We start from the raw sequence: 26,307 nt of genomic DNA on the forward strand, positions 1-26,307 counted from the left end.
TATATATATATATATATGCTACCGGTAAAGTTTGAAATCCGGCATTCTATAGAATGCCTAGGCATTGTATTTAATCACTAAAACTAGCCGCAATGTATGAAATGATTTATACTTCACACATTTCCTAGGCATTCTATAGAATGCCAAATTAGAAACCGGCAAAGTAGAAAATCTTCTGTGGCCATGGTGATGAAATGATGAAATGGATATTTTGTACAATATTTGTTTTTAAACTGAAAATAATTGTGACTTAAATGTGAGCTTTTTATACGAAAATTTTGTTTCCCTTAATAAGAAAGGCATAAATTATGTTTTGTACAGCTTTCATTTTTCCTTACGCATTTTGAATAAAATTTTTTTAATGGCACTCTCATTATTTTTTCAGAATAAAATTTTTATTTTTGAGGGATGCACATCACTTACATAATAACCTCATCAGGACGTTTTCTCCATACTTTGCCTAAATAGCATTTGTCATTCTACAGAATGACTAGGTATTATATACAATACCTAGGGAAAGTATGTAATACTTCTCATATTTCATACCTTACCTGAAAACATCCGGCATTATATACAATGCCTAGGCATTTTATAGAATGCTGACGTTTCATACTTTGCCGATAACATAGATACTAAATAATATGTTAATAGTGATAAAAAAACAAAGAAACATATTAAATTGTCAATTTCTTTAGTGCTTAATAATTTATCTATAAATAAATAGATTGACACCACTCTATTTACTTATAAATTTGTCTTTTATTTGTAATTAACCTTTCCATTAAAATAAATGTGAATATTTTAAAGCATTTAAAAAGAACTATGATTTTTTTTCAACCATGAAAATTATCATCAGCGATAAAGAATTACAAGATAAATGAATTCAGAGTAGCATGAAGCATTTGGGAACACAATTGGCTGATCATTTTAGTTTGAACATAACTGTAGTTTGTTAACATCATGAGACGAACTCGTTTAGAACAATGATTTTACATGTTGACGTATTTGATTTCATCCTCCGATGGCTATTCAATTATGTCTCTGTTTTTAAGTAGAAAATTATTCATCAAAAATCGTTATCATCTGCTTAAATTGTTCATATTACAATCAGTACAGAGATGAATAGTAATTGGCATAGAAAGATTTTTTTTATTAAAAATATTGCTTTAAATTAAATGAAGTAGAAAAAAATAGTAATTTTTTGTAGTTATTTCTTTTCTTCAAAACATGTATTTGAAGATATGTATCACAGTTTTTCTCTCCTTTCTTTTCTTGTTTTTTTTTTGCAAATCCTTTTTGCTACTTTTCGGTTAATAAATTTTTTCCTTAACTTTTTTTTTCATTTTTTTCATTTTATTTAATGTTTATCTGTTTAAAAAATAAATAAAATAAAAAAAACATTAAAAAAAAGGTGACGAAGTTCTATATTTTTTGTCAACTTTTCCCTCGTGCCCGGCAAAGCGTACCAAAAAAGTACAATTTAAAAAAAAATCTGCTTAATATATGCAAATTTTTATATGTTAAATACGCATTTTATCTAATTATTTCCAAATTTAAATAGAAAAAAAATGTGCTGTTCTTTTATAATTATAACAATAAAAGTGCATGTTCTAGACGGATTTAGTTTCATTTAATCATATTAATAGTTTGAAAGCACAGTTAATGCATGTAAAAAAGATCATCATATCATATAATAGAATTTAATGAATTCTATTAGAGTCTATCGCAGTCTATTAGAGATTATTGTCTCCTATTATCTGTATCGTTGTATCATTATTATAGTGGGGTACCGGATTAATTTGCCCTTATATTTTAGATATATTTATTTGTAAATAGTAAAAATTTATTTTATTTGTAAATTTATTACATAACATTTAATATGCCATTGGAAAAATAAATATTTAATTTGTAGATAATGGCCTTGCAGGCCTTAAACAACAGTAATTAGCTGATTATAATAACATTAAATGTTGCGTTTAGCATATTGTTCTACAGAAAGAGGGAAAGTGTTTCTAAATGCTATATCTCTTAGGAATTTATGTTAACAAATAGGAGATTTTTTTTTAAAAAAAAAAGAGGAATAAAAGAATTTTTAGTTTTTTAGTCAATGCATTTCATATTGCGGAAAAAAAAATAACTGAATGTGTTACAATTTCTGAATAATAATCATAAAATTCCTAGTCATAAAAACAAGCAAATATTCTCTTTCTTGAAAAAGAAGAAGAAAGGAAATTGCATAATGCGGCCCGTTAAAAATAATTTCGAATCTGCCATTTTCACAAAACACACCATATAAATCGTTCTTTTTTTGCATGCATATTAAACGAAACAAAAATCATCACCTGCTCCTATCCACTCATTTGTTGTTTTTTTGAAAACGTTCTTTTTCTATCAGTTGAAGGTAAAATACCGTTTTGAAAGTTGTGTTCAGAGCAATTATTCTTCGACGAGAATGTTCGCGACAATGGAATATTATGCAAAACACTTTTACCTTGATGCCCCAACAGTCGGTTAGTAGTCAAAACGGAGAGTTTTTTTTCTCTTTAATATATATTTAAATCTGAGTATTTATATTACAAGTTTCTATCTCCAGATCTGTGTTTTATTTTTCTCACAGTTCCAATGTCAAAAAAACAACTAGATTGTTAGCAGACTTGGTAAGAAGTTAGTATTTTTTGTTACGTGATTGTATTCATTGAAATAAATATTATTTACCTTTAGTGCCTTCGTCTGGTTTTTCCGTTGTATTTCGAGAAGAAACTGTAAAGAAAAAGGAATTGTTACAAGGAAGTTATATAATATTCTAAGAAGATCGAATCATTTAAATATTGAGTTGACAATTAAAGAAGAACTTTAAAGCTTAAAGCATTCAATTTTCTCCACTAGTTTTCGTGCTATTTGCATTTGAATTTCGAGCAAAAGTAGGTTTAATCGTTCTTCATCGACCTCAAATGAAAGCTAGAGGCGTAGCTAGGATTTAAAGCGCCTGGGGCAACCTCAGTTTTTGCGTTAAATTCATAAATTTTAATTCAATTTCTTTTTAAAAATCAAAAGAGTATGTTATTAATGTAGTTTCTGTTACACTCAGATGTTTTTGATCGATTAATTGATAAGCATTTTTATTTTTTATTCAATATGTCCCGATTTGTCAAAAATAATTTTTAAAAAGAAAGCCTACGTGCAGAGCAAACTATTGTATAATATTAATAGCCATTCATTTCAATTTTTAAGTAAATCTGAAAAACAAATCATAAGTTGCCTTCCCATAAGTTTCATATGAAGAAAAATATTTTATTCTAGAATTCATTTTTCCTGAATTTGGCGCGCAACTACAGCTGCGCCCGGGGCACGTCTCTTTTTGCATCATGCTTTAGCTTTCAGCAGTGGTGTAACTAGCTGGGGGGGGGGCAGTTGCGCTACTGCTGAAAGTCAAAATAAGATGCGTCTTTTGAGGTCAAACTTCCATTTTTAAACTTGGCATGGAAATTACGAGAGGTTCTTTCGACAATGGATATACACAAATGTCACCAGCAGCTTTTGCGACCATAGAACTTTGTTTTAGAGCAAAGAGAAGGAGGTGTCGAAAATGTCCCGTTTCACAACAAGACACTCCATTTCAATGTTCTGAAAAACAACATAAATTAACTCGAACAAACAAACAAAAATATAGATTTCGGTTAAACAAGACATCTACTTTTAAATGATCTGAAAAATTAGGCGAAAAACATTTAATGACATGCAAAATGTTAAAATTTTTAAAAAAAGTCGGGAATTTAGTTGCTGACCTAATATTTTCAAAAGCTATTTGTTTTGAGAAAAATTAGAAATAAATATAAGTGTACCTTTTTCAAAAACTTTTACCTTGTTCAAGATTACTCCTAATTTTTCGTTACGAAGTTAAAGAAGAAATAATTGGTAAGGTAATATGATGTACGTCTGTCCCTCATTAAGATTGCAGCAAATTGAAAACGTACCACTATTTCTAAAACCGAGTATACAGCAATTGCAATTACCTAGCCTCGAGGTTGTGCTGAAACTATTGCCAACTGTTAATTTTTTGCTTTGTTTAATAGCTTTTTTTTTAAAAAAAAAGTTAAAATAGGTAATACTGCTTGTCAATCAAAGAAACTAGTTTTAGAAGAGCACATTTGAGTGAGAATTCTCAGAAATGAGAAACTATAATCTGTTTTTGAATAAACCAAAAATATGAAGTTAGTGCACTTGAATTACAGTTTGTTGTGCATAAACAAAGTGATCAGTCACACTTACTTCCCTCGGTGGGGCAGGCTTTAGATACAACTAAATCCCAGAATTCAAACTGACACGGCAAGCATTCAGCATGTCTATGTAATTACCTTTCGAGATGAATATAAAAATAACAGCCCTGAGATTTCTTTTTCTTCGAAATAATGCTGTCGATATTTTCATATAATTATGCAAGTGAACGGTGTTGATGGAATTTTTTTACTGTTTACGAAAACGAGAAAATAGCTCAAACTCTAAAGTGAATATAAATTGTTATTGAAAAGCAGTTCTGCTTCAAAACTGTGTTGATGATGTTATTAACTGACATTTTTGTGAATTTGAGTAAATCAGTCTTAAAGTCTAAACTGTAAAAAAAATTCAGGATCCAATTACGGTAAAAAGTACTGGCAACCTGAGTGCAGCCTCCGTAAAATCCATTTTATCGTCAAATTTTGTACCGTAATTTTTACAGTGATATTTATTTAATTACATCAATTCTGTTTTATTACAGTCAATATTACTGTAAAAATTACGGTAAATATTACCGTATTTTTACAGTAATATTTATTTAATTGCAACAAACAAGGGATTTTACAGTAAATATTACTGTATAATAACTATGGTACATCAGATTTCTTTTTTGTTTCGTAACATTTTACAATTTAAATGTCCGGTAAATGGTTATGGTATGGATTTTACGGTACTTTCAGTGCCGGTACTTTTTACGCTAATTTTTTTAACCGTGTATGCTTTATTTTGTTTCGTGTATGAGGAAATACAAATCATACGTTATTTAGTCTCACAGTTTAATGATTGTGAGAGTTAATAATACAAATTAACGTTTAAACTGTAAATCTTGCATTGATTTGGAATGAGTTTTTAATACAAATTGGCTCAAGATATAGGATAATGGGATTTTTTTAAAATTTATGTGTCAGTATTGTAAAGTTATAACAAACTTACGTTCAATGGTATATAATATCAAAGTAAAAAATGCTAGTTTCAATAAAACAACAAGGGACCAGTAGTAATAATATGAAACAGTGTTAACAGTGATGACAAAGTAGTAGCCGTAGTAATATCAAATCAAAAAAAGTACTAACAGTTGTGATATCAAAGTAATATTAGTGATAAAAACAAAGTAATAACAGCAGAGTACATAGTACATAGCAAGTTTTAACCTTACCTTCAGGGCACCAAAATTGTGGGCAACATTCGCCTACGTGCCTCTCCATTCTACAGTCTTCTCCTAGTGGTTTGACGTAGGGGCATATCCTTAGATAGCACATTAGCGTATTTCCTAGGCACGTGCAATTCAGACATGGCTCGTTTGTCATTATTTCTTCTCCACTTGGATATAGCTTATTCATATAATAACAGCCTGGAAATTAAAAACAATAGTTATTATTTTAACTGCATTTAATTTACATTATTTGTTACTACTGCATTAGTTTTTAAGCACTTAAGCATCCAAATAGAGTCTCGGTGCTGCCATCTAGTGTGGCAGAAACTAGACGTCAAAATTAACTTGGCCATCGGTATCTCACCCATTGTGGTGGTCCTGAAAGAGTGGATACCACCTAGGAGAACGCACTAGATCTGCTCATCGGGAAGACTGATTGTGCAGCTCATTGGAAATAAAAAAAAACATTTGTTTTTAAAACTTAAACTATACAGATATAGAATAAATGTTCTGATATGGATGTACCCATAATTAATCTGTCATAAAACTGACATTAAGAATATAGTATACAGTAGGCGAATTCAAAAATTCAGAATTCTGACCCATAAGGTATAGGGGTTAGCCGGAATCTGGGAAATAGGGTCCCCATAGTTTGGTAAGGAGAACGATCCAAAGTTTGGACTCCTTAATGTTAACTTTATTTCCTGTATATTTCACCACGTCTCTAGAACTTTTTAAGCGAATATAATTTTTATATAATTTTAATTTTCGGATCCTCGGTTCATACGAAAAGTTTTCTTATATTTAATATTAGAATTTTGGTTTTCGGGAATCATATTGAACTAAATTCAACTCTTTTAGAAGAGAAAGATTGGATTTATTTTTCCTACCAATAATTACTTATATAATCACTACAATTTGCACTCTATTTAATTGCAAATTCATCATTAAAGTATCTAGTACCACATCGTCGTGATAAATATTGAAATCTTCGTAAGTGAATAGTTTAATTAGTTTACTATTAAATTAGCTTTCTCTCTAATTGTCTCTAACATGCACGTACAATTATTTGTCTATAGAGAGAAAATAATTGTATGTGCTTGTTTAGTATAAAGAGATTTTTCACTTTTTAAAATTGTGCACTTTTTTTTCATTCAAGTTCATTTCTAATTTTTTAAAGAAGTAAAATTATTTTGGACATGAATTGAAACCATCATTAATCATTTTTAATTAAAAATTTTAAAACTCTTTTTTAGTTTTGTTACCCAATAAATGATAAAGAAGTGATCCTTTCCTAATTGATAAACCATTTTGCTTAAAACCTATTTCAATTTTGATTGAATTATTAGCTATTTTGTTGTCCTTTGACTTATGTAAGAAAATGATTGCAAAAAGCTTACCTCTATCACTATGGCTTAAATTGACAGGAACTTCCTCATATGGTGCTGCAAGGAAAAAAAATTTCAGTACATTACTACAAACAAAAAGTCCCTAAAGCAATATAAATTTAAAATGATTGTTTGTTGCTAGTTGATTTAAATTATTATACATTCAATTCTTGATGAATTTTTTGTGATTTATCTAAAAACTAGTTTCGAAAAAACTCTTAAATTGTAAAAAGTTCCTGATCAAATCACGAAAAAAAAAATTATATATATATATATGATGATGTTATTAACTGACATTTTTGTNCATATATATATATATACTGGCGCCTTGAGTGCTGAATCCGTAAAATTTTTATAGTAATATTTATTCAATTAACATGATTCAGTGATTTTACAGTAAATATTACATAAAAGAAATACAGTACATCAAACTTTTCGTTCTGTAAAATTTTACGATAAAAATGTATTTTACAGTAAAAATTACTGGCACCTCGAGTACTGGAATTTACAGTGTAACGTGAAAAATAATACAAAAATACGATTTCTATTTACTGCATTTCAACGTGAGATATTTTGTACGCATAAGATTTTGTTTAATTTAAAAAAAAAGAAACTATATCACGTCTGGTAGGCTCGAAATTAAAAGAAGAAGATAAGAAATAAAAATGAATAAGTGTTTAAACTTAACGTTAAATTAATGAAGTATGAATAAATGAGTAAGTTAACTGAGTTATAGACTGATTTTTAGAATAAAGGTGAGATAAATTTAATTTTTGATTAATTAAAGGAATAAAAAAATGAGCGAAGGAATAATAAATAAATAGGAGCAAGACAATTACATTAAATGATAATGAAGAAAATAAACTAATGAGAAAATGAATTATTAAGATTAAAGTATTGAATGAGTAAGATTATTGATTAATTTAATGAATGAGGAAGACAATAAGAGTTATTATTTTATGTATGGGTTAAATGGTGAAATCAGTGAAAGAGAAAATTATCTATTTGAGTTCATGAATGCAATAAATTAATTACAGAGTGAGAAAAAAACGACTAATTGTATAATGAGTGATAAATTGGGTAAAACAAATAACTTTATTTACTTTATAAAACGCAATAACAGTTCTATTTGTTTCTTTAATTCCATTCATCTGCAAAATAATGTCTTAATGCCCCCCCCCAAAAACTATGAATTAATGCATAAAAAGAAATACAAAGTATCACGATGCGAAATAACTTTACAATAAAATTATAAAAAAACTATTAACTACCTTTGAAAATAATTAACTACTTAAGAAATCTCCTCAACTAAAAATGAATTAACGTAATTTTCTTTTCTCTGTGAGGGAAAGGAAAAACTACCTCCTAATCGCACGAAAATTAACGTTTAATAGCATTTGAATTTGAAAGTGAAAGGCATAATTTTCATACAAAATTAGACACAATAGATCGTGAAAGACAATGATAAAGGATATAAAGCTCATCTTTTTATAATTTCAACCCTCCCAGTCAAATGTTATTGACCCTTTATAATTTAAGATCATCATTAACTTTTATGCTTAAAGCTAACACAAACTCATCAAGTTCGGAGCTTGTAGGTTGACCTCCTTAACCTTGACATAGTTAATAGTTTTGCATAAAAAAAAAGTCAAAAAGACCCTTTATTGCTTTCCCCAGTCAAGCTTTTTTTTCAAAGAAACATTGTTGATATTGTATTGAGAAAGAAAATAAAACACACACACGTGATCTTTGACCGCCACACGTGGTCAAAACCTTGACTCTGTAATTTCAGTTTGTTTCTTTTTATCGGTAGTGACTAATTGAGTCGATGATGATAAAATTAAGACGTGACCAATTATGTGTCATCACTTAATTTCAAATCAACATTGCAATAACTTTTGTCTGTGGGAAGGGATCTATGAATGAAACAGGTGTGTTTTCAAAGACCGATTTTTGAATTAATTATAGATAACTTAAATCAGTGTTTCGATGTAACTAAAAATTATAAACACGTTTATTATTCTTAGTTATATAGTAATACTGATTTGAGTTGAGCTATCTATTGGAAAAACTTTTCACTTTGCTATCTAGTTTTGAAGGGAAACCTTGTTACACATTAAACTTCTATTTTAATTTCTATTTCACAATATTTTTGAACAGATTTTTTACATTTTAAGACAATATTTTTTGTCGCATGTGAAGCTAAAAAACTTTCATGCATCACAATTTAAAATAATGAATTTTGTACTTTTTTTCATCACTAGTGATTGTACTTGTAGCTGTACCAAAACAATCGTCTGTTTCTTTTAACTGGCTGGTTGAGCCGCGATGGCTCAGGAGATAGAGCGCTCGCCTTCCAGTGAGGCGAACCGGGTTCGAATCCCTGTCGATACGAATTCCGCATCCGGTTTGCAGTTACCACAGTGCTGATGTGAAATATCCTCAGTGGTAGACGGATCATGGGTTAGAGTTCCCTTACAGTCAGGCTAACCGTGGGAGGTTCTCGTGGTCTTCCTCTCCATGTAAGGCAAATGCGGGTTAGTTCCATTCCGAGTTAGTTCCTCCACGATGACAAATTTCTCCCAATACTCGCTCCAGGAGTTCCCTTGTCTTCTGGATTGCGTTCAAAATTACAAGGCTACGGAGTTGAATGTTAGCAGTCGTAAACCCATAAAATTGGGTCGGTTGTTCAACGATGGTTATAAAATATAAAATATGAACTGGCTGGTTGATAGGAATTCTGTACTTGGCTCGCACTGACCACAGTGCTGACGCAAAATATCCTCAGAGGAAGACAGATCATGGGTTAGAGTCCCCTTCCAGTCAGGCCAAGTCCTGGGCTATATGGTTAAGGGTTTTGTATGACCTAGGTACATGCTCAGGGATTGGAGGAAAGAAGAAAAAAAAGTCATCTTCCAGTCATGCTAACCTGGAGAAGTTTTCAGGGTTTTCCTCTCCATTGAGGTATTCTATCAAAAAGTCCAGAAGGTCAACTTCTCCCAATACTTAATCCTGTGAGCGCTAAGCGCTACAACTAATACTATAAGACCTCAATTATGTGCTTAAACTTTTTTTCTTCCATTTTACTTAATATTGAAGTAACTTATTCCTGCACTGGTTTTTAGCACTAATGATGGTACTTGTAGTTATACGAAAACCATGGCTTGTTTCTGTTAACTATACATTATTCATGCTTACATGATTTTCTAATTTATTTTATATTGAAATAACGTATTCCTGAAGTTTTTTTTCCGCACTCTTGATTGCGCTTGTTATACCGAAACCATCATTTGTTTTTGTTAATTACATAATCTGTTCTTATATATATATATTACTGTAAAAATTACGGTATACAGTTTGTACGGATGCTGCTCGCAAAATGCCATTACGTTTTTCCGTAATTCGATATAGACTTTTTTATTTAGTGCAATTCTGTTTTAATCAGACCCGAATCATTACACACAACACACATTTTACACAAAATAAAGAATAAAAAAGTTCAAACTACACCAAGCAACCAGGTTTCACAAATTAAACCTCGTTTAACCCTTACTAAGGCTCACTTTGTGTCAATAAACAGTCACCCTTCCTGCTTGCAACGAATCGTCAGGATTGAGCATCGCCTGATACTTTGTAGTTTGTAATACCTATAATCACCGTCGAATTGCATCATGCCATCTCATGGCGTTGAATCTCGCCTAATAGCCCGGGTCCGAACCTATCGATCTTGTTGTTTTCAACCGTAAATCTTTTCTCTAAACTCTCTCAATGGAATAATAACATTCCAAACTTCCTTTTTTTTCTGGAACATTAATACCTAGTATGGGTGACATTGAACTTGAATTGAAACTGTGTAGATTACATTCTTATTTTTTTTACCTCGAAATTAGGTATCTATTTTTTTTCTTTTCGTTATGTTTAGAATGCGAGGACGTTGAACTGCGGCAGAGGTCGTTAAGATTTCTCGCGGCAAAATGAGCAACATAATATCATTTCTCCAGATCCGCCCTCCATAACTTCTACAAATTTTCCGGTATTAGATCTTACCAATCATTGATACATAAATCACTGTGCTAAGGGTCAGGAAGTCAGTAATTCTAACGCTGAACTAAAGCGCTTTAAGGTATAATCTTAAGATTTGTAACATTCGAAAATGCCGAAGATTAATCTCACGCATTATGGCGAATATCGTGAAAGAAACTTGTACAAATTATTTTTTATAATATTAGTAAGAGTTTTATATGCGTAATATTTAAATATGCAATTAAAACTCTCTACAGCTAGTTTTCTAAATGTAAAAAACGCGCCGGACAAACCCTTCAATTTCCAAGCTTTCTTCCTTTCTACAGAAGTGTTTTATTTCATGCCTTTTACAAGTGGAAAAGGTAGCATGCATTTTTGCATGAAATTTCTTTTCGCTTGCAAAATTTAGAAATCTTGGTAAATTACTATGTCTTAATTACTATGGTAAATTACTATGTCCTATGGTAAATTACTATGGTATTACTATGTCTTGGTAAATTACTATGTCCTAATTATGAAATGGTAAATTACTATGTCTTTTTAATCCTGCTCTAGATTTCCCGCTCACCAATTAATTAGTACGTTTTTGTGTTTGTTTATGTCAGAAAGTAGTCAAGAGCTTGATTTGCCACGCAATATTTAATTCAACTATAACAATGACGATAGACTCTGCTTTTATTCGCCCTAAAATGATTGAAACTTATACTGTAATCAGATAATGAGTTCCAGTTGAAGTTTGACCAATCTAGGTAGTCGGTAAGTGGTCAAACTTTTGATTTCAAGATAGGAATCTTTACTAACAAATAGTCACATAATAAGCGAGTTAAACGAAATACGGTAAATTATAAAGCTGGCAACTACAATCGTGCAAAATAACATGGGAATGTCATAGGTGGTAAAAACGTAATTCTGACTTTCGCACACAGCTGAGGCGAATTTATGCAGTGGTCAAAGATAAGTGGTCAAAATTTTGATTTCAAGATTGGTACCTTTATTAACAAATAGTGACATAATAAGCGGTTTTAACAAAATGCGGTAAATTATAAAGCTGACAACTATCATCGTGCAAAATAACATGGGAATGTCATAGGTGGTAAAAAGGTAATGCTGACTTTCGCAGGAATTTATGCAGTGGTCAAACTTTTGATTTCAAGATTGGTACCATTATTAACAAATAGTCACATAATAAGCGGCTTTAACAAAATGAGGTAAATTATAAAGCTGGCAACTATCATTGTGCAAAATAACATGGGAATGTCATAGGTGGTAAAAAGGTAATACTGACTTTTGCAAACAATTGAGACGAATTTATGCAATGGTCAAAGGTAAGTGGTCAAAATTTTGATTTCAAGATTGTACCAATATTAACAAATAGTCACATAATAAGCGGTTTTAACAAAATGCGGTAAATTATAAAGTTGGCAGCTATCATCGTGCAACCATCATATGGGAATGTTATAGCTGGTAAAAACGTAATACTGACTTTCGCAGACAAGTGAGACGAATTTATGATGAGTTTACCATAGGATCATGTTCGTAACACATTAAAATTCTTCCTTTTTTTAAAAAAAGAATAAATAAATATTCTCCTTCCTGTCAAAATATTGAACTTTCCACCTGTATAGACAAAAGCAAAAACTAATGCTATTTACGTTTTATTTGCATGCTGCATTGATACTGCTTGTCGTATACTTTCAATCAGTGTGTAAACTGCTTCATAAATTAAGCTTTAAAGCTTTTTAAGGCTTTCTGGAATGAGAAAGAAATAGAATTTTTACGATCGCGCAATAAAGGAGAGGCATTCAAATTTGTTTAAGAACTTTTTTTTTCCTGTACTCACGTGACCTCAAGCGGTCAAAAGTCATAAAAAGACGCAGTGCCTGGTCTTCACAATAAACCTGAGGTTATTTTTTTTTCTGAAACGGGAAACATAAATTAAAAAGAAACATTAATTCTCTTAAAAAATAAATTTCCTAATTTCACGTGGTACACTGTAAAAAATTCCGGATCAAATTGCTGAACAAAAATGGTGCACCCTAAGTGCAGCTACTTTTTACCGTAAAATCCACTTTTTTCTTAAAATTTCATGGAACAAAAAAAATCTCATATACCGTAATTTTAACTGTAATACTTACTGTAAAATCTCGGAATCATTGTAATTCAATAAATATTACTGTAAAAATTACGGTATAAAATTTTACAGTACAAATTTATATCACGGGTGTTTCACTCAGGATGCCAGTAATTTTTGCAGTTAATTGGTCCAGAATGTTTTTACAATGTAACTGTGAAGTTTCTTTTCCAAGGAAAGAAATTGCTATTAAATGGGAAGCTTTATGCTTATATAAAAAGTTATAGACATATAATAATGGTGAAAAAAAATATGGGTAATGTTTTTTTTTCAATTAAAGTGTAACAAAGCACACTGTTTAAAAAAGATATGGTAAGGTACAACAAGTAAGCATTGAATAAAAATGAGAAATTAATAATTTGTCCTTTGTTTCATAAACAAAAGTAGATAAAAAGTATAGCACGATATAAGTTTTAAACCAGCAACAATTTCTTTTTACAGAATTCACTAATCTAAAATTATATTTTATTTATAGTGTAAATAACTGAGAATGTTTTTTTTTCGATACAATGAAATTGGAAATATATCGCTTTGTTCTTGATTTCAAAATTTGAAAGTATTGTTTTACGTAGATTTTTTAAACAATATTATTAAATGTTAAAATGCAAAACTTTTTTAGGACAAATTTTCAAAGTTTTTATAATAATAAGCAAACAAATATAAAAAAAAATATTAGCTTGAAATAATTATAGATTTGTTTCTAACAAACTATGCTAAACTCAATTAGAATTAATAAGTTGTTTGAAACACTTTTTACTAAAGGCTATTAGTTCTAAGTTGTATGAAGACATTTTTGTTAAAAACTAATAACATACAAGTTGTTTTAAGCAATGTTTGTTTAAAGCAATATCTAAAATGCTTCAAATATTATTTGTTATAAAGCAATTATATCAATATTGTTTCAAACAATCTTCGTTAAAGTTAATTTGATCTAAGTTGCTTCAAATGAACTTAGTTATTAATAATGGCGCAAAAGTTTTTCAAACAATGTTTATTTTAAGAAAAAAAAACTGCTTAATGCATATAAGACTATTCAAATATAAATTTAAACATATTTACATGCTCAAAACTGCTACAGCTAAGTTGTATTAATTTATCTCTGTTAAATCAGTAGATCTAAGGTGTTTGAAACTAACATTGTTAGGTATAATTAGATCAAAGTTTTTTCAAACTTCTTTGTTCCAAATAAAACGTTCATAATATTTTGACATCTTTTAAATAAAAGATTTTAACTGAAAATAAATGAAGAAATTGATTGAATGAAAGATTTCTGTTAAAAGTAACATTTAATGGCTTTAAATATCATTATTCAAAGAGCTCAAAAAGTTTAAAATTCCTCTTGTTAAAAGTCATTATATTATGCTTACATTTGTTACAAAGTAGTAGTATTTACTCATTTAATTGCTAAAAATTTTTCTTGGTATTCTAGAACAAACTAATAATTTCAAACAGCAACTAATTTACTGTAACAATTTGACTATCATTTCAAAACCACTATAAAACAGATTAAAAAATACTAATTTAAAAGTATAATATTATGAGCAATAAATAAATTTGCTACATTCAGAAAAATATATTATTATACATTTTTCTGATTTTTTATATTATATATATATATATATATATATATATATATTAGTGATATGTTGTTTATTAGTGTATAATTTATATAAAATATAAGTCATTGATTGCTCAAATATGATATTACAAACGGATTATTTACTTTATCAGTTTCTTTAAATTAGAATGATCGCCATTGGAACAGTGTGATAGGTTGAAAAAGCTTTAATTTTTAATTAGTAGTTACTGAGTAAAAATTCAAAGAAGATCCAAGTATATCACATATTTACCGGACAATGACCTGCGGAATTTTTCCACTGACGCATACAATATTTTTAAAAGTCCTGTCATTATTATTTTTTTTGCTGAAAATATAATTTTCTGTTTACAAGTCAGAAGTTTAACAACTGTTGCCAAAGTATTAATAAGAAAATATAATTCTAAACTTTTTCCAGAGCGGCAGTCAAGAAAGTAGAAGATAATTTGAACCAAGAAAAAAGCTATTTTTTTCCACTCCTGTTACTGCAATTTATGAATGAGTAAGTTTATTCTAAACATCATTATTCAAAATGAATAGTTAAATGACTTCCGCCTACAATAGTGACAGCTTTCTTTCAAAGTAACGTGTGAAAAAGTGTCAAAAACCATTCATCCGTATTTAAATATCGGAGAGCAACATTCCCAAGAAACATTCTCTTTTTTCCAAACGATGAATTTTTTTACTACGCACATTTTTTTTTTCATTCATAAGAGCTGAAATGAAGAAATCATTATCGTCTGCAAAAATATTTCTGGCATCCGTTGAAAATGACGAACTTTTTAAGTGTGAAGTCAAAGAATGTATAGAAAATTGCAGGGTACAGTTTCAAATAAATATTTTGTAAAAGGAAATGGGAGCATTAGTGACAAGGATAGCACATGCGTGAACCGTGGCTGTCATAATAGGTATCTTACGGAATAAAATCGTTTCTTTTATTCCGAAGTAAAGGTGAATATGACTGTCGCATGCATGCACGTGGTTAATTGGGGATAGTTTAACAGTTACTTTTCCGTTGCTTCCTCAAAAAGTAACAGTTAAAAATAACTGTAAAAATATCAAATATAAGAATTTTTTTAAAAAAAATTCTCTTAGGTGCTTATTATTAATTAAAACGATTGCCTATCATTCAGCGTTTCCTTTTAAAAGCAAAAAGAATTTTAAATTTCGTAGATTTTTTTTTGGAAAAAAGGAATTTAATACCGATTTTCAATATAAACATTGCAGAAGTAAAGAGTTTCATTTGCGAATGAATTCAATTTTACAAATGATTTGAAAACGTTTTCTTCATTCTTGAAATTTTTTAACTCCAGAAACAAGCAATTGAATTATTATAATCGTCTAACGAAATTTAAAGTATTTCTTCTTCGAATAGAGAAATGAGGTGTTAAGTGCTGTTACTTTAATAAAGAAGAGCATTTATTTTAGAAGTACAGACGAAGAACATTTGTACATACAGAGAAAACAATATATAAAATATAACTATAAGTGTTATTTTTACCTTTGCTTAAGGTCCTGATTATTTGTTAAATTTTGAAAATAGGATCCTGTTTCCTTTGTGAAATGAGATTCTAAATTTTTCCTAAAAACTAAGTCCATACCCTGAGAAAAAAAAAAGTATGCTCAAAAATGCCGGAATATGGTAAAATTTACCATGTTTCTGGCTCTATGGGTAATTTTTACCAAAGCGCTTTGGTAATGATTTTGGGAAAATTAACAATAAAATATTGCTTTATAATTTGAGATCAAATTTAATAAATATGGTAAAATTTGGTAATTTTGTCATGACACCTTATAGCATGGCATGAAATCCATTGATTTGGCTAAAATTACGTTTCAGTTTTGCATTTTTTACTAAATGTTTGGTGATAAGAACTATAATTTTGGAAACCGAAATTTCAAAAAAAAACGAACGACAAATGTACCAAAATAATTTTTTTTTATATACTATACATTTTGGTTTTATTAATTGAAATAAAGTTTTTTTTTGATCCAGAAATGTTCTTACTATATCGTACGGTAATTTTACAAAATATTTTTTTACTCCGTGTCTAACTTGTTAAGTTCGTAGCGAAATTATTTTTAAGCATGCTCTCATACAAATGCTATTAAAATTAGTTAAGTAAAAATTGTTTCAAAATCCGTATTGAACAAACGATGTTAAGTTAATGTTGCAATATTTTAAAAGCGGTATTAAATAGATGATTACGTATCACTGCATTTTAAAACAGAGTTTAAAATGTTTATATTTACACATAAGTAACATGTAGTTGTTACATTTTCAAGTACAATGGGTAAAAAAATTTAAATATTTTTAGAGCTAACTGTTAGAAAATATTTGCGATAGTACTCACAAACTGTTGACCACAAACGCATATCACTATAAGGAATTTTATTAATTTTCTAAAACTATTAAGAAGCAAAAATAAATCTCTTCTCTTTCCCTTATTACATCACGTAGAATAACAATTTTCTTTTTTATTACGAACTAACAGTAGAGTGATTAGAAACAATGTTTATTCTTTACTTTCTTCACAAAATTCTTAGAAAATGTAATTAACTTAATCTCAATGAACTTCAAAGAAACCTGTTTATTGTTTTTTATTGCTGCTTCTGCCTGACTGCTTCAGAATTTTAATAAAGTGCAATGGCATCATTCATAATTAAAAAAATTAACCATCTTATTCGGCATATATTATGACGACAGGAGTTTTCCTAACTTCTCTGAAACTAATAAGTTAGAATAAATAATGCTTAAAAAATAAAGTGCCTAAAAATGAGGAAAAAGCTATATTTAAGATATTTCAAGATTCATTTTAGGTCATAATTTTATTAGCCGTTATATTAACAAATCCAAGAAAATGAATTTGCTATCCTTTAAAATATAGAGTTTTTAAATAGCGAATAATTTATTTTAGTATTACGTAATAGCAATATCAAAATTTTTAGTACTAAAATTTTAAATAATAAAAATTTTAATTTTAATAATAATCATTACTACTTATTTATAAAGATTCTGACAAAACCAATCTCCAGATATATTCGACTATCAGATATCAGACTATTTTAATACTTAAACCACATATTTTCTTTCGCACTTGATTTGCTCTGATTCTCTGATTCGCTGATTTTATGTGCTCATCCCTGTTTCTTTAACCCACCGTTTTTCATTCTCTTTTTGTCCACTCACTCGATTAAAAATCAACGTTCGGCTAAGAATCGCTCTATTCATTAAAAAAATATTACATAGCGAACGCTATTAAATAGCGATAGATTATATACTACAAAACTAATTACGATTTTATTAATCTATAATGATAATAAAAATCTCAACAATCTATAATTTTATTGTGATCAGAAAATGAGAAAGAATGATTTAACAAAAAAAAAATCCTCTGAATCTATTAAAGTCTTCGCGTCTGATTTTTAACTAATTGGCAGGCATCATTTTTGCCCGGTGGCTGCGTGTTTGTCACACCTTTTGTTATACATCAAATTAAATCGTTTTTATCAAACAAAAACAAAAAAGGAAATGCAAATGAATTGCTAAATAAAAAAATACAATCATAAAAAAATGCAATCATAAAAAAATGCAGTGCATAAAAGAATGATGATTAATTTAGAAAATATATACTCACTTCATAGTGACTTCAATATTGTTTTGTTCATTTTTAAGTAAATTATATTAAGCAATTTAGTCAATTATTTGCTTTTGTGTTATCAAATCCTTCTGACTGCTGGTTTAACAACAAAAAAAAATGCTTCTTCTTTCACTGAAGTGCTTCTTTGAATTTTCACAATACTAATCAAAATCTTTTAACAGTATCTTTTTTAAGAAGTGAAATAAAACTTTAAAATATGACGGCACCATTTTTTTGACAATTGCTTCCAACATGAAAACTATACAATGATTTTATTTATTTATAATTATTTAGTCCAACGTTTTGCGTCCAAGATTAAAATTGCATTTATTTCTTTAATATTGTGCCGTTTTTTCAAGTTAAAATTTTTATAAAATGCATCTTCATTTTTAATTTTTATTTTTAATTTCTTTATTTTTAATTGCAATTTCGATATAAAATAAAAATCTGAATCAAATGGAAAAAAAAATCATTGTAAATTTAAGTTTAGACGTAACTTTGCAAAAGATCAGAATCAAATCTATACTTCAAAATAATGAATAAATAAAATTAATTTATGATAATAAAATTATTATTAATTTCTGAAAATTACATTCGTAATTTTTTATAATTTACAGCCTCAATTTCTTTCGCCACTTGCACTCTGTGATTTTCTTATACTTATAACTCATAGAAAATTAGACAAAATTCTTTATTTTAAAGAAATGTTTCAGAAACAATTTGGTTGGGTATGAAAAGGTTAACGGCGTGGACATTAGTGTTCGAGTAATTCTATGTCAAGAAGTTTTTTCTTTTCCCTGCATAATTCTGCTTAGTGAAAACTGAGAGCAGAAAAATTAGGATATTCTACAGCTCCGCTCTCTTATGTCCGTAAATGTGCAACATATCTGAAAAGAAATGCGTAAGCAGTTCTGGAGTTAGACAAGAGTTAGTTAGGAAAAGGCAAAGCCCACTAGTTACTGAAAATATGTAAAAATGGTTTATAATGATTGCTTGTCACGTAGTTGTTGTAGTGTAGTAATGGTTGATTGATGGATGAAAATATGTAAGATGTGGTAATAAGATATTCAATGTCACATTTAATTTTAATGTAGTTTTGAGAAAAAAAGGCTTAGAATTTAACTTTTGATCATAAGTAATTGATTAAATAAACCGTGAAATATTTTTGTGGTTTTCTTTTGTATGCGATTTTTTAACGGATCCAAAATATTTTCACGTCACTGATTTCAAATTTGCAATCGATTTTCTCTCTCTGAACCTCAGCATTTTTTAAATGACAATTTTCGTCCATTTTTTGTTGGAATATGCAAGTTTAAAAACGTTATGTACAACAGGGAGTCGCAAAACTTTTGGAAAATTAGAGCATATCATCATAATTAAAATTGTATAGGAATCCATGTCCAAAATATCGTCATACGCAGCTAGGGGCGCTTTCTAATTATTAATTGTTTATTCGTGTGCTAATGAAAAGGTCATTATAGAGAAGGGCCCCTAGTGACGTACAACGACATTTCCGAGCATAGATTCCTATACACTTTTTATCCCGATAATTCAACATAACATTCACGTGACACCAGTATATTTAAACTACATTTCAACAAAACATTTCGACAAATGCCGATTAAAAATGGCATTTAAAAAAATCTGGAGACTTAGGAGAAAAACTGATATAAGACTTAAAAAATTAGAGAAGATCATGTATTTGTATAAATGCGAAAAAAATTTGTTCCACAGTATTATTGATAAAATATTAAAAGAATGAAAGAAAACATACCTGCTTTGGTAGATTGGATGACTAATATATAAGTGACTGCCAGTGCCAGAAAAGGACCCATTTTATTGGGCAGCAAATAGCCCATTCTGGGCAATCGAAAAGATGTCTGCAATGAAAATAAAAAAAGATTCAAATAAATTTGTTTGCCAATAACAAAATATCACACAAAATTACATTGCTTTCACAAAGAACACAAGGCAAGTTGGTTGATATATACTGTTAAAAATTCCGATCCATACTTCAGGGCAATTTTTTCCGTAAAATCCATTTTTACCATAAAGTTTTACAAAAAAAAATCTGATATACCGTGATTTTATATACAAAAATATTTACTGGAAAATCACCGTAATTGAATATATTTTATGAATATACGGATATTCTACGGAGTCTGCACTCAAGGTGGCAGTACTTTTTTCGTAATTTAGTCAGGAGTTTTATTTACAGTGAGTAGTATGTTTTCGCTTTAGTTGTTCAATCATATAACAGGAAATCGTAATACACTGGAAAATCTGGACTAATTTATTTTAGCAAAGAATAAATCCATCTTTACCATAAAGTCTATTAATTCACTTTTAAAGACCATAAATCCATGTTTTAAGTCCGTGTACGTGTTTAAAATCTATAAGTCCTTTTTTACCATAAAGTCTTACGATACAAAAAAAATCTGATATACCTGATATCTAATATGATACTGATAAAATCTCATATACTGTAAATTATAAAACACTGGAAAACATGCAATAATTTATTTTCTCATAGAATAAGTTCATTTTTACCATGAAGTCCATTAATCCATTTGTTTAAAGTCTATAAATGCATTTCACCATAAAGTCTTACGGAACAAAAAATCCGATATAGCGTAATTTTTACAGTAATATTTGCTGTAAAATCGCTGAATTACTGTAAAGGAAAATACTTTACGGATACTACACTCAGGACGCCAGTACTTTTCACGGTTATTTTATGTGGAACTTTTTACAGCTTGCAGCAAAATTTCGTGTCATTTATTCATTCTGGTAACTGTAAATTTCAAAACATTGGAAAATTTGGACTATTTTTTTCCCTAAAATAAGTTACACATAAGAGAAATCTTATTCTGTAATGTTAAGAATATTTAAAAACGCTTTAGGTACAAAATTAAGTATACTAATTATAACGCAAAGTATCTTTTTTCAGTTAAAAGTATAAAAAATATTAGTGTTACTAACTTTTCTCGTAGTGAGCGTATTTCTAAATGTTTTCACAGTCATAAGTATTTCAATAATTTTTAGTTAAAGTAATTTTTATATGGGTAAAAGTATGATTCACATACGCCTTGTTAATTTTCTTTGCATCCACCGTAGTTCATATTATTCTCAGAGTCAAAAGTACCTCATTAATTTAAAGTGAAATATATTTGTTTCGTAGTGAGAAATATAATTAAAACACGCGTTACTAACTTTTTTTTCACGTTCATAGTATTATTTATTATTTTTAAAATCAAAAATATTTAATTAATTTATGGAAAAACTTATTTTTGTAGTGGAAAACTAGAAAACGTGTAGAATGTTTTTAATGCCTAAATATTATTAATTTATCTGTTTTATAGTGGAAGTTATAATTAAAATGCTTGTTAGTAACTTTTCTCATGTGTATTAAATTTTTTAATGCCTTCTCATGGAAAATATTTTCTTAATGTATCTATTTTATCGCGGAATGTATAATTAATACTCTCATAAGTATTCTAGTTTTTATATCTTCAAATAGAAATTATTTCACTAATTCATCGTTTTTTAATAATCGAAAGTATAATTAATACCCGCGTTAATAAGTTTCTCTTCTCATGGGTATTCTATTCCTTACATCTTCGAGATCAAAAATATCCCATACAATCGATATGTCGAATAATATGTATAATACAGAAAATACTTAACTCGAGTATTCCTATCTTTCCTCGAGTTTTTTATTTGCACCGAAATATTTGTGTTGATTATCAAAAAAAATAATCTTTATGATGGAGTTATTTATTAACACCATAACTTTGGTAAAAAGTAATTTCATCAAAGTTGATATCAAGCAAATTAAGGAGCAAAAATTACTAATTTTTGACATATAAAAAATCTAAAATTACGCTTTTAAGAAAGTAAACAATCTAATTAGCACAAACTAGTAGTTAAAACACGAAAACATTTTAAAATTGACTATAAAAAATAAAACTGAATTCGATGTGTTGAAATATAAATGTAATAATAAACTATATTAAAATATTTCTCGTTTAGTATGAGATATAGAATAAAGAGATAAAATAGTATTTTATGACTTTCTTTTACAGACGTTAACTTGTTCAAAAGACATAAAAACAATGGAATACTGATTATTTTTCTTAGCGTTAGAAACATTCTATTACCCTTTGGCGATGCGAAGATTACTTATCTATTATATGGCACTTAAAACGAAGAGGGTCGCCAGCCAAACCCCGTGCCTGAACGAAAAAGTCAGTTCATGATATAAATGAAAACATATAACAAAGCGTATGTAATTTCTTATTTCGAAATAATAACCTTAACCCCTGAAACGCTGTTGAATTACAGAAATGTTTTCTTAAAATAAAAGCTATAGAATTAGAAGGCGATGGAGAAAAAAATAAGCAATTTTCTTTGAAACGTGAGAAGCATTTGCTGCTGAGAATAAAAAATTTACGAGATGAGTTTTTTTTAAAAATTTAACTGTAAACATTTATTTTAAGGGATTATTAAAGAAACAAATAGTAAAAAAAAATAGATTAAAGTGGGTATTTATTTTATTAAATGATTAATCCATAAGAGTAGGACTTGTGAATATATATTTAAAATAATTGGGGTGAAAATTTACCTTTTTTTAAATCATGGTGTTAATTAAAATTCTATACTTGTAATCTACAAACGCAATATAAGACTGGTTAATTCGTTCGTAAATATATTAGAATGTCTGGTACGAAATAAACTTTTTCATACACAATCATTAAAATTTTAAAAACTTATCTGTTTAGATCTCTATTTCATTTTTCGATGCGTTTTTGTTTTTAACTAACTTCTGATGCTGTATCGTTCAACAATATGATAACTTTAAAACGATATATTTTTAAAATGATATAAATGATTAAAACGATATATTTTAAGATTTGGCTTGATAACTTTTAGAACGATTGTTGATTTTTCTCAAAATTTGAAAGAGATAATTAGTGTATGCAGTTACCAAATTTGAATAGCAAATTGTATACTGCATATTTGCATAGAAAAATTTACTTTTTTTTATTTTATTCAAGTTGTTATAAAATGCATGTTTGTTTTTAGTTGTATAATAAAGATATTTATGTTCTCATATAAAACTGACATAAATCTAACAATCGTATAAAATAATTTTATAATATTTAACTTCTATTCATTTCAATTTTGTTCTAATTCATATTGTGTCTAAATCATATCATCAAGTGATTAAAAAACTAATTTTATTTTACGAAATATTGTATAGATACCTCTTAAATAAATGATTCTTGTTTTATATAGCATTGAAAAAGTAACTTTACTTATATGTATTTATCTTACTGTAATTAGAAATTATATTGTTACTTAAGAATAAACAAAAATTTTACAGTGTATTTTGATTATTCGAATAAAATGACTATCAAAATATTGATAAATTTAATAAAATTTTTAAAAAAATTGTAAATTTTAAAATTTAAATTTTTTTTAAATTAAGAAAAAATAAAATTTTTAAAATTTAAATTAAATAAATTGCTTAAAATTTTCTTTAAAAAAATATATAAATATTTTTCCAATAGATAAATTCCTTTTTTTTTTTAATATTTACAAAATGTTATAAGTGGATTGTTTTCTAACATGAATTCTAAGTTAATTCAATTTATTTTCCATTTCATTTGTATAACTTAAATATGCCATTATTAAAATATCCGAAACTATGAAATAGAATAATTTATTTCTGATAATGTTATTTTTTATAACGATAAACTTTTACAAATTATGCCCCTGAAGACTAATTTTTTTTAAAAAAATATTTAACGAATATTGCCATAATTATTTTAGATAACGATACTATTATTAAAATGCTGAAAAGAAATTAAATTATTTTAATATTTCTTTTTGCTATATAAATATGTTATTACTAAAGTACATAAGAAATCACCAATGAAATATTGCTTTCATATCATTTCATTTTTTTTTTTAAATTACGAATTCATGGACTGATTTTAGTGTTTATTCAGTCATTATTTACTTAAGCATTTTCTTCTTTACAAATTACGAATTTATGGGATTTTAGTGTAATTCAGTCATTATTTACGTAAAAAATTTTTTTTTTACAAATTACGAATTTATGGACTTATTTTAGTGTTAATTCAGTCATTATTTACTTAAATATTTTTTTTCTCAAATTACGAATTCATTGACTGATTGTAGTGTTTGTTCAGTCATTATTTACTTAAAAATTTTTTTTACGTAGTCATCAAAGTCAGCAAAAAAGCATCAATAAAATAAGGATAATTAAAACAAATATTTTTATTATTTACTTCACCATTTTTTATGCATCAGAATTTTAATTTATACTCCCGCACTCCGTAAAGATAAAGTCAACGGGCCATAGGTTGCTGACTACAACTCACTACTATATCTTCGCGTCTAAAAACTGTAACCACAAGTCTGGACTTTTTTATTTATTTATTTTTCACAAGTCATTCGTATGTCAAGTATATAGTATTTTAGGCTACTTCATCGTCCAACAGAAAAAAAAAACTCCTTTTTTACTGGCCTTAACCTCTGCCCCCATAAGAAGGTCACCATAGGTTAACGATCCCGGGTCTTCAAAGAGAAAAAAAAAAGAAATTTCAGGGCTTCCTGGGTGACTTGACCATACCCTCTTATTTGGAGGGGAGTGGTTGTTACCTAGGTTAGGTTGAACGCACCCTTCATCATCAACTTACATCAAAACTGAAAGAAAAAGTATCCAAAAATATTTCGAATGTTATCTTAAGAAGAAGAAAAATGTTATGAGCTTTGAATACTTAAATAAGTTTCTTTCAAGAATAAAAACGAAATAAAAACTCAACAACGATCTCCTTTTCGCTATTCATCGTTGTTATTTACTTTTTTTTAAAACATTTGCATTTTAATATTTTATGTGTTACCGCCGAATCAGGAAATGCAATGCCAAAAATTGACCATCAAAATATGAAATAATTTAACACTACTCACATTGACTAGATTGCGAATAAGTAATGTCAAATAAGAAACTTGCTAAGTATGAAACATGATTATCCCTCACTTTTAATAATTATGATTGTAATTTATTAGTATTAGTTGAAAGATATTACTTGGTGCTCCAACTAGGTTCATATTATTTTATAGTTAGCTTTCTAAAATGTAAAAGCATACATTTTTAATAATCACGATAGTATAATAACCTAATTAAGCAATGATGTGTCGGTCATTGCCCGGTATTCCCTATATCGTTTTTTGAGTTTAAAAGAACCACTGTCTTTGGCTGAAGTTTTTTTTTCAAATCGAATATTATCCTAGAGGACTGTAGAATAGCTGGGTAAGTTAAAATTTGAGTTTCGTAAAAAAAATCTAATATATTGAATGAAAAAAGGCTGTTTTTCTTCGGCCATCAACTTAGCAATATTTGTTAAGCAAGGAAAGCAATAAGAGAATTACAAATATTTCTGAGTGTATTACTGAAAAAATTGAAGAATTATACCATGTCACTATATTGCGAACAAAATGTGAACTGTTCAAAATATTGTATCGTGTTCAAGCATGTATGAAGAGCATTCGTCATTGAATACAATGTCACTATATTGCGAGTAAATATATGAGTTGTTCGCATTATTGGACCGTGTTGAAACCTAATATAATAAAAGCATTTGTTATTGTATGCAATGTCACTATACTGAGAGTAAAATGCAGATAGTTCGTAATATTGATAGTGTTGAAGCATAACATAAGAGCATTTGTTATTGCATTTAATGTCACTATATTCCGAGTAAAATGTAAAGTGTTTGAAATATTGGATCGTGTTGAAGCATAAGATCAATCCAATTTGTTACAATTTTAACATGGAGCTCATTTGAATCATATTATCGTACGTGATATTTTATTTTTTACGTTTAATCTTTCACCTTAATAAGGTTACAGAGAATTTATGATTTTGTATCAATATCATGATTCAACATGGGCCGAATTTTTCTGAGAATTAGTTTAGGATAATTGAATTTAATTTAATGACTTGCAGAGGGGAAAGCGAAGGGCTTCATGCATTCCATCAAAGGCGTATTTCTTTCAATAAATCTTTT

At 28.3% G+C, this 26,307-nt stretch overlaps 1 protein-coding gene across 1 annotated transcript in view; it reads right to left on the reverse strand.

Annotated features, from left to right (window-relative positions):
* LOC107436695 (serine-rich adhesin for platelets) overlaps positions 1–26,307 on the reverse strand; it is a gene marked incomplete in the record, with an annotated part of 111,230 nt that overhangs the window by 43,349 nt on the left and 41,574 nt on the right. Inside the window, 4 exon segments of the mRNA XM_043057020.2 lie at positions 2,716–2,760; positions 5,432–5,626; positions 6,829–6,873; positions 19,983–20,088. Of these exon segments, the coding sequence (XP_042912954.1) occupies positions 2,716–2,760; positions 5,432–5,626; positions 6,829–6,873; positions 19,983–20,067 (370 nt within the window).

This window comes from Parasteatoda tepidariorum, chromosome 4 (assembly GCF_043381705.1).
Source record: "Parasteatoda tepidariorum isolate YZ-2023 chromosome 4, CAS_Ptep_4.0, whole genome shotgun sequence".
NCBI classification, from domain to species: Eukaryota; Metazoa; Arthropoda; class Arachnida; order Araneae; family Theridiidae; genus Parasteatoda; species Parasteatoda tepidariorum.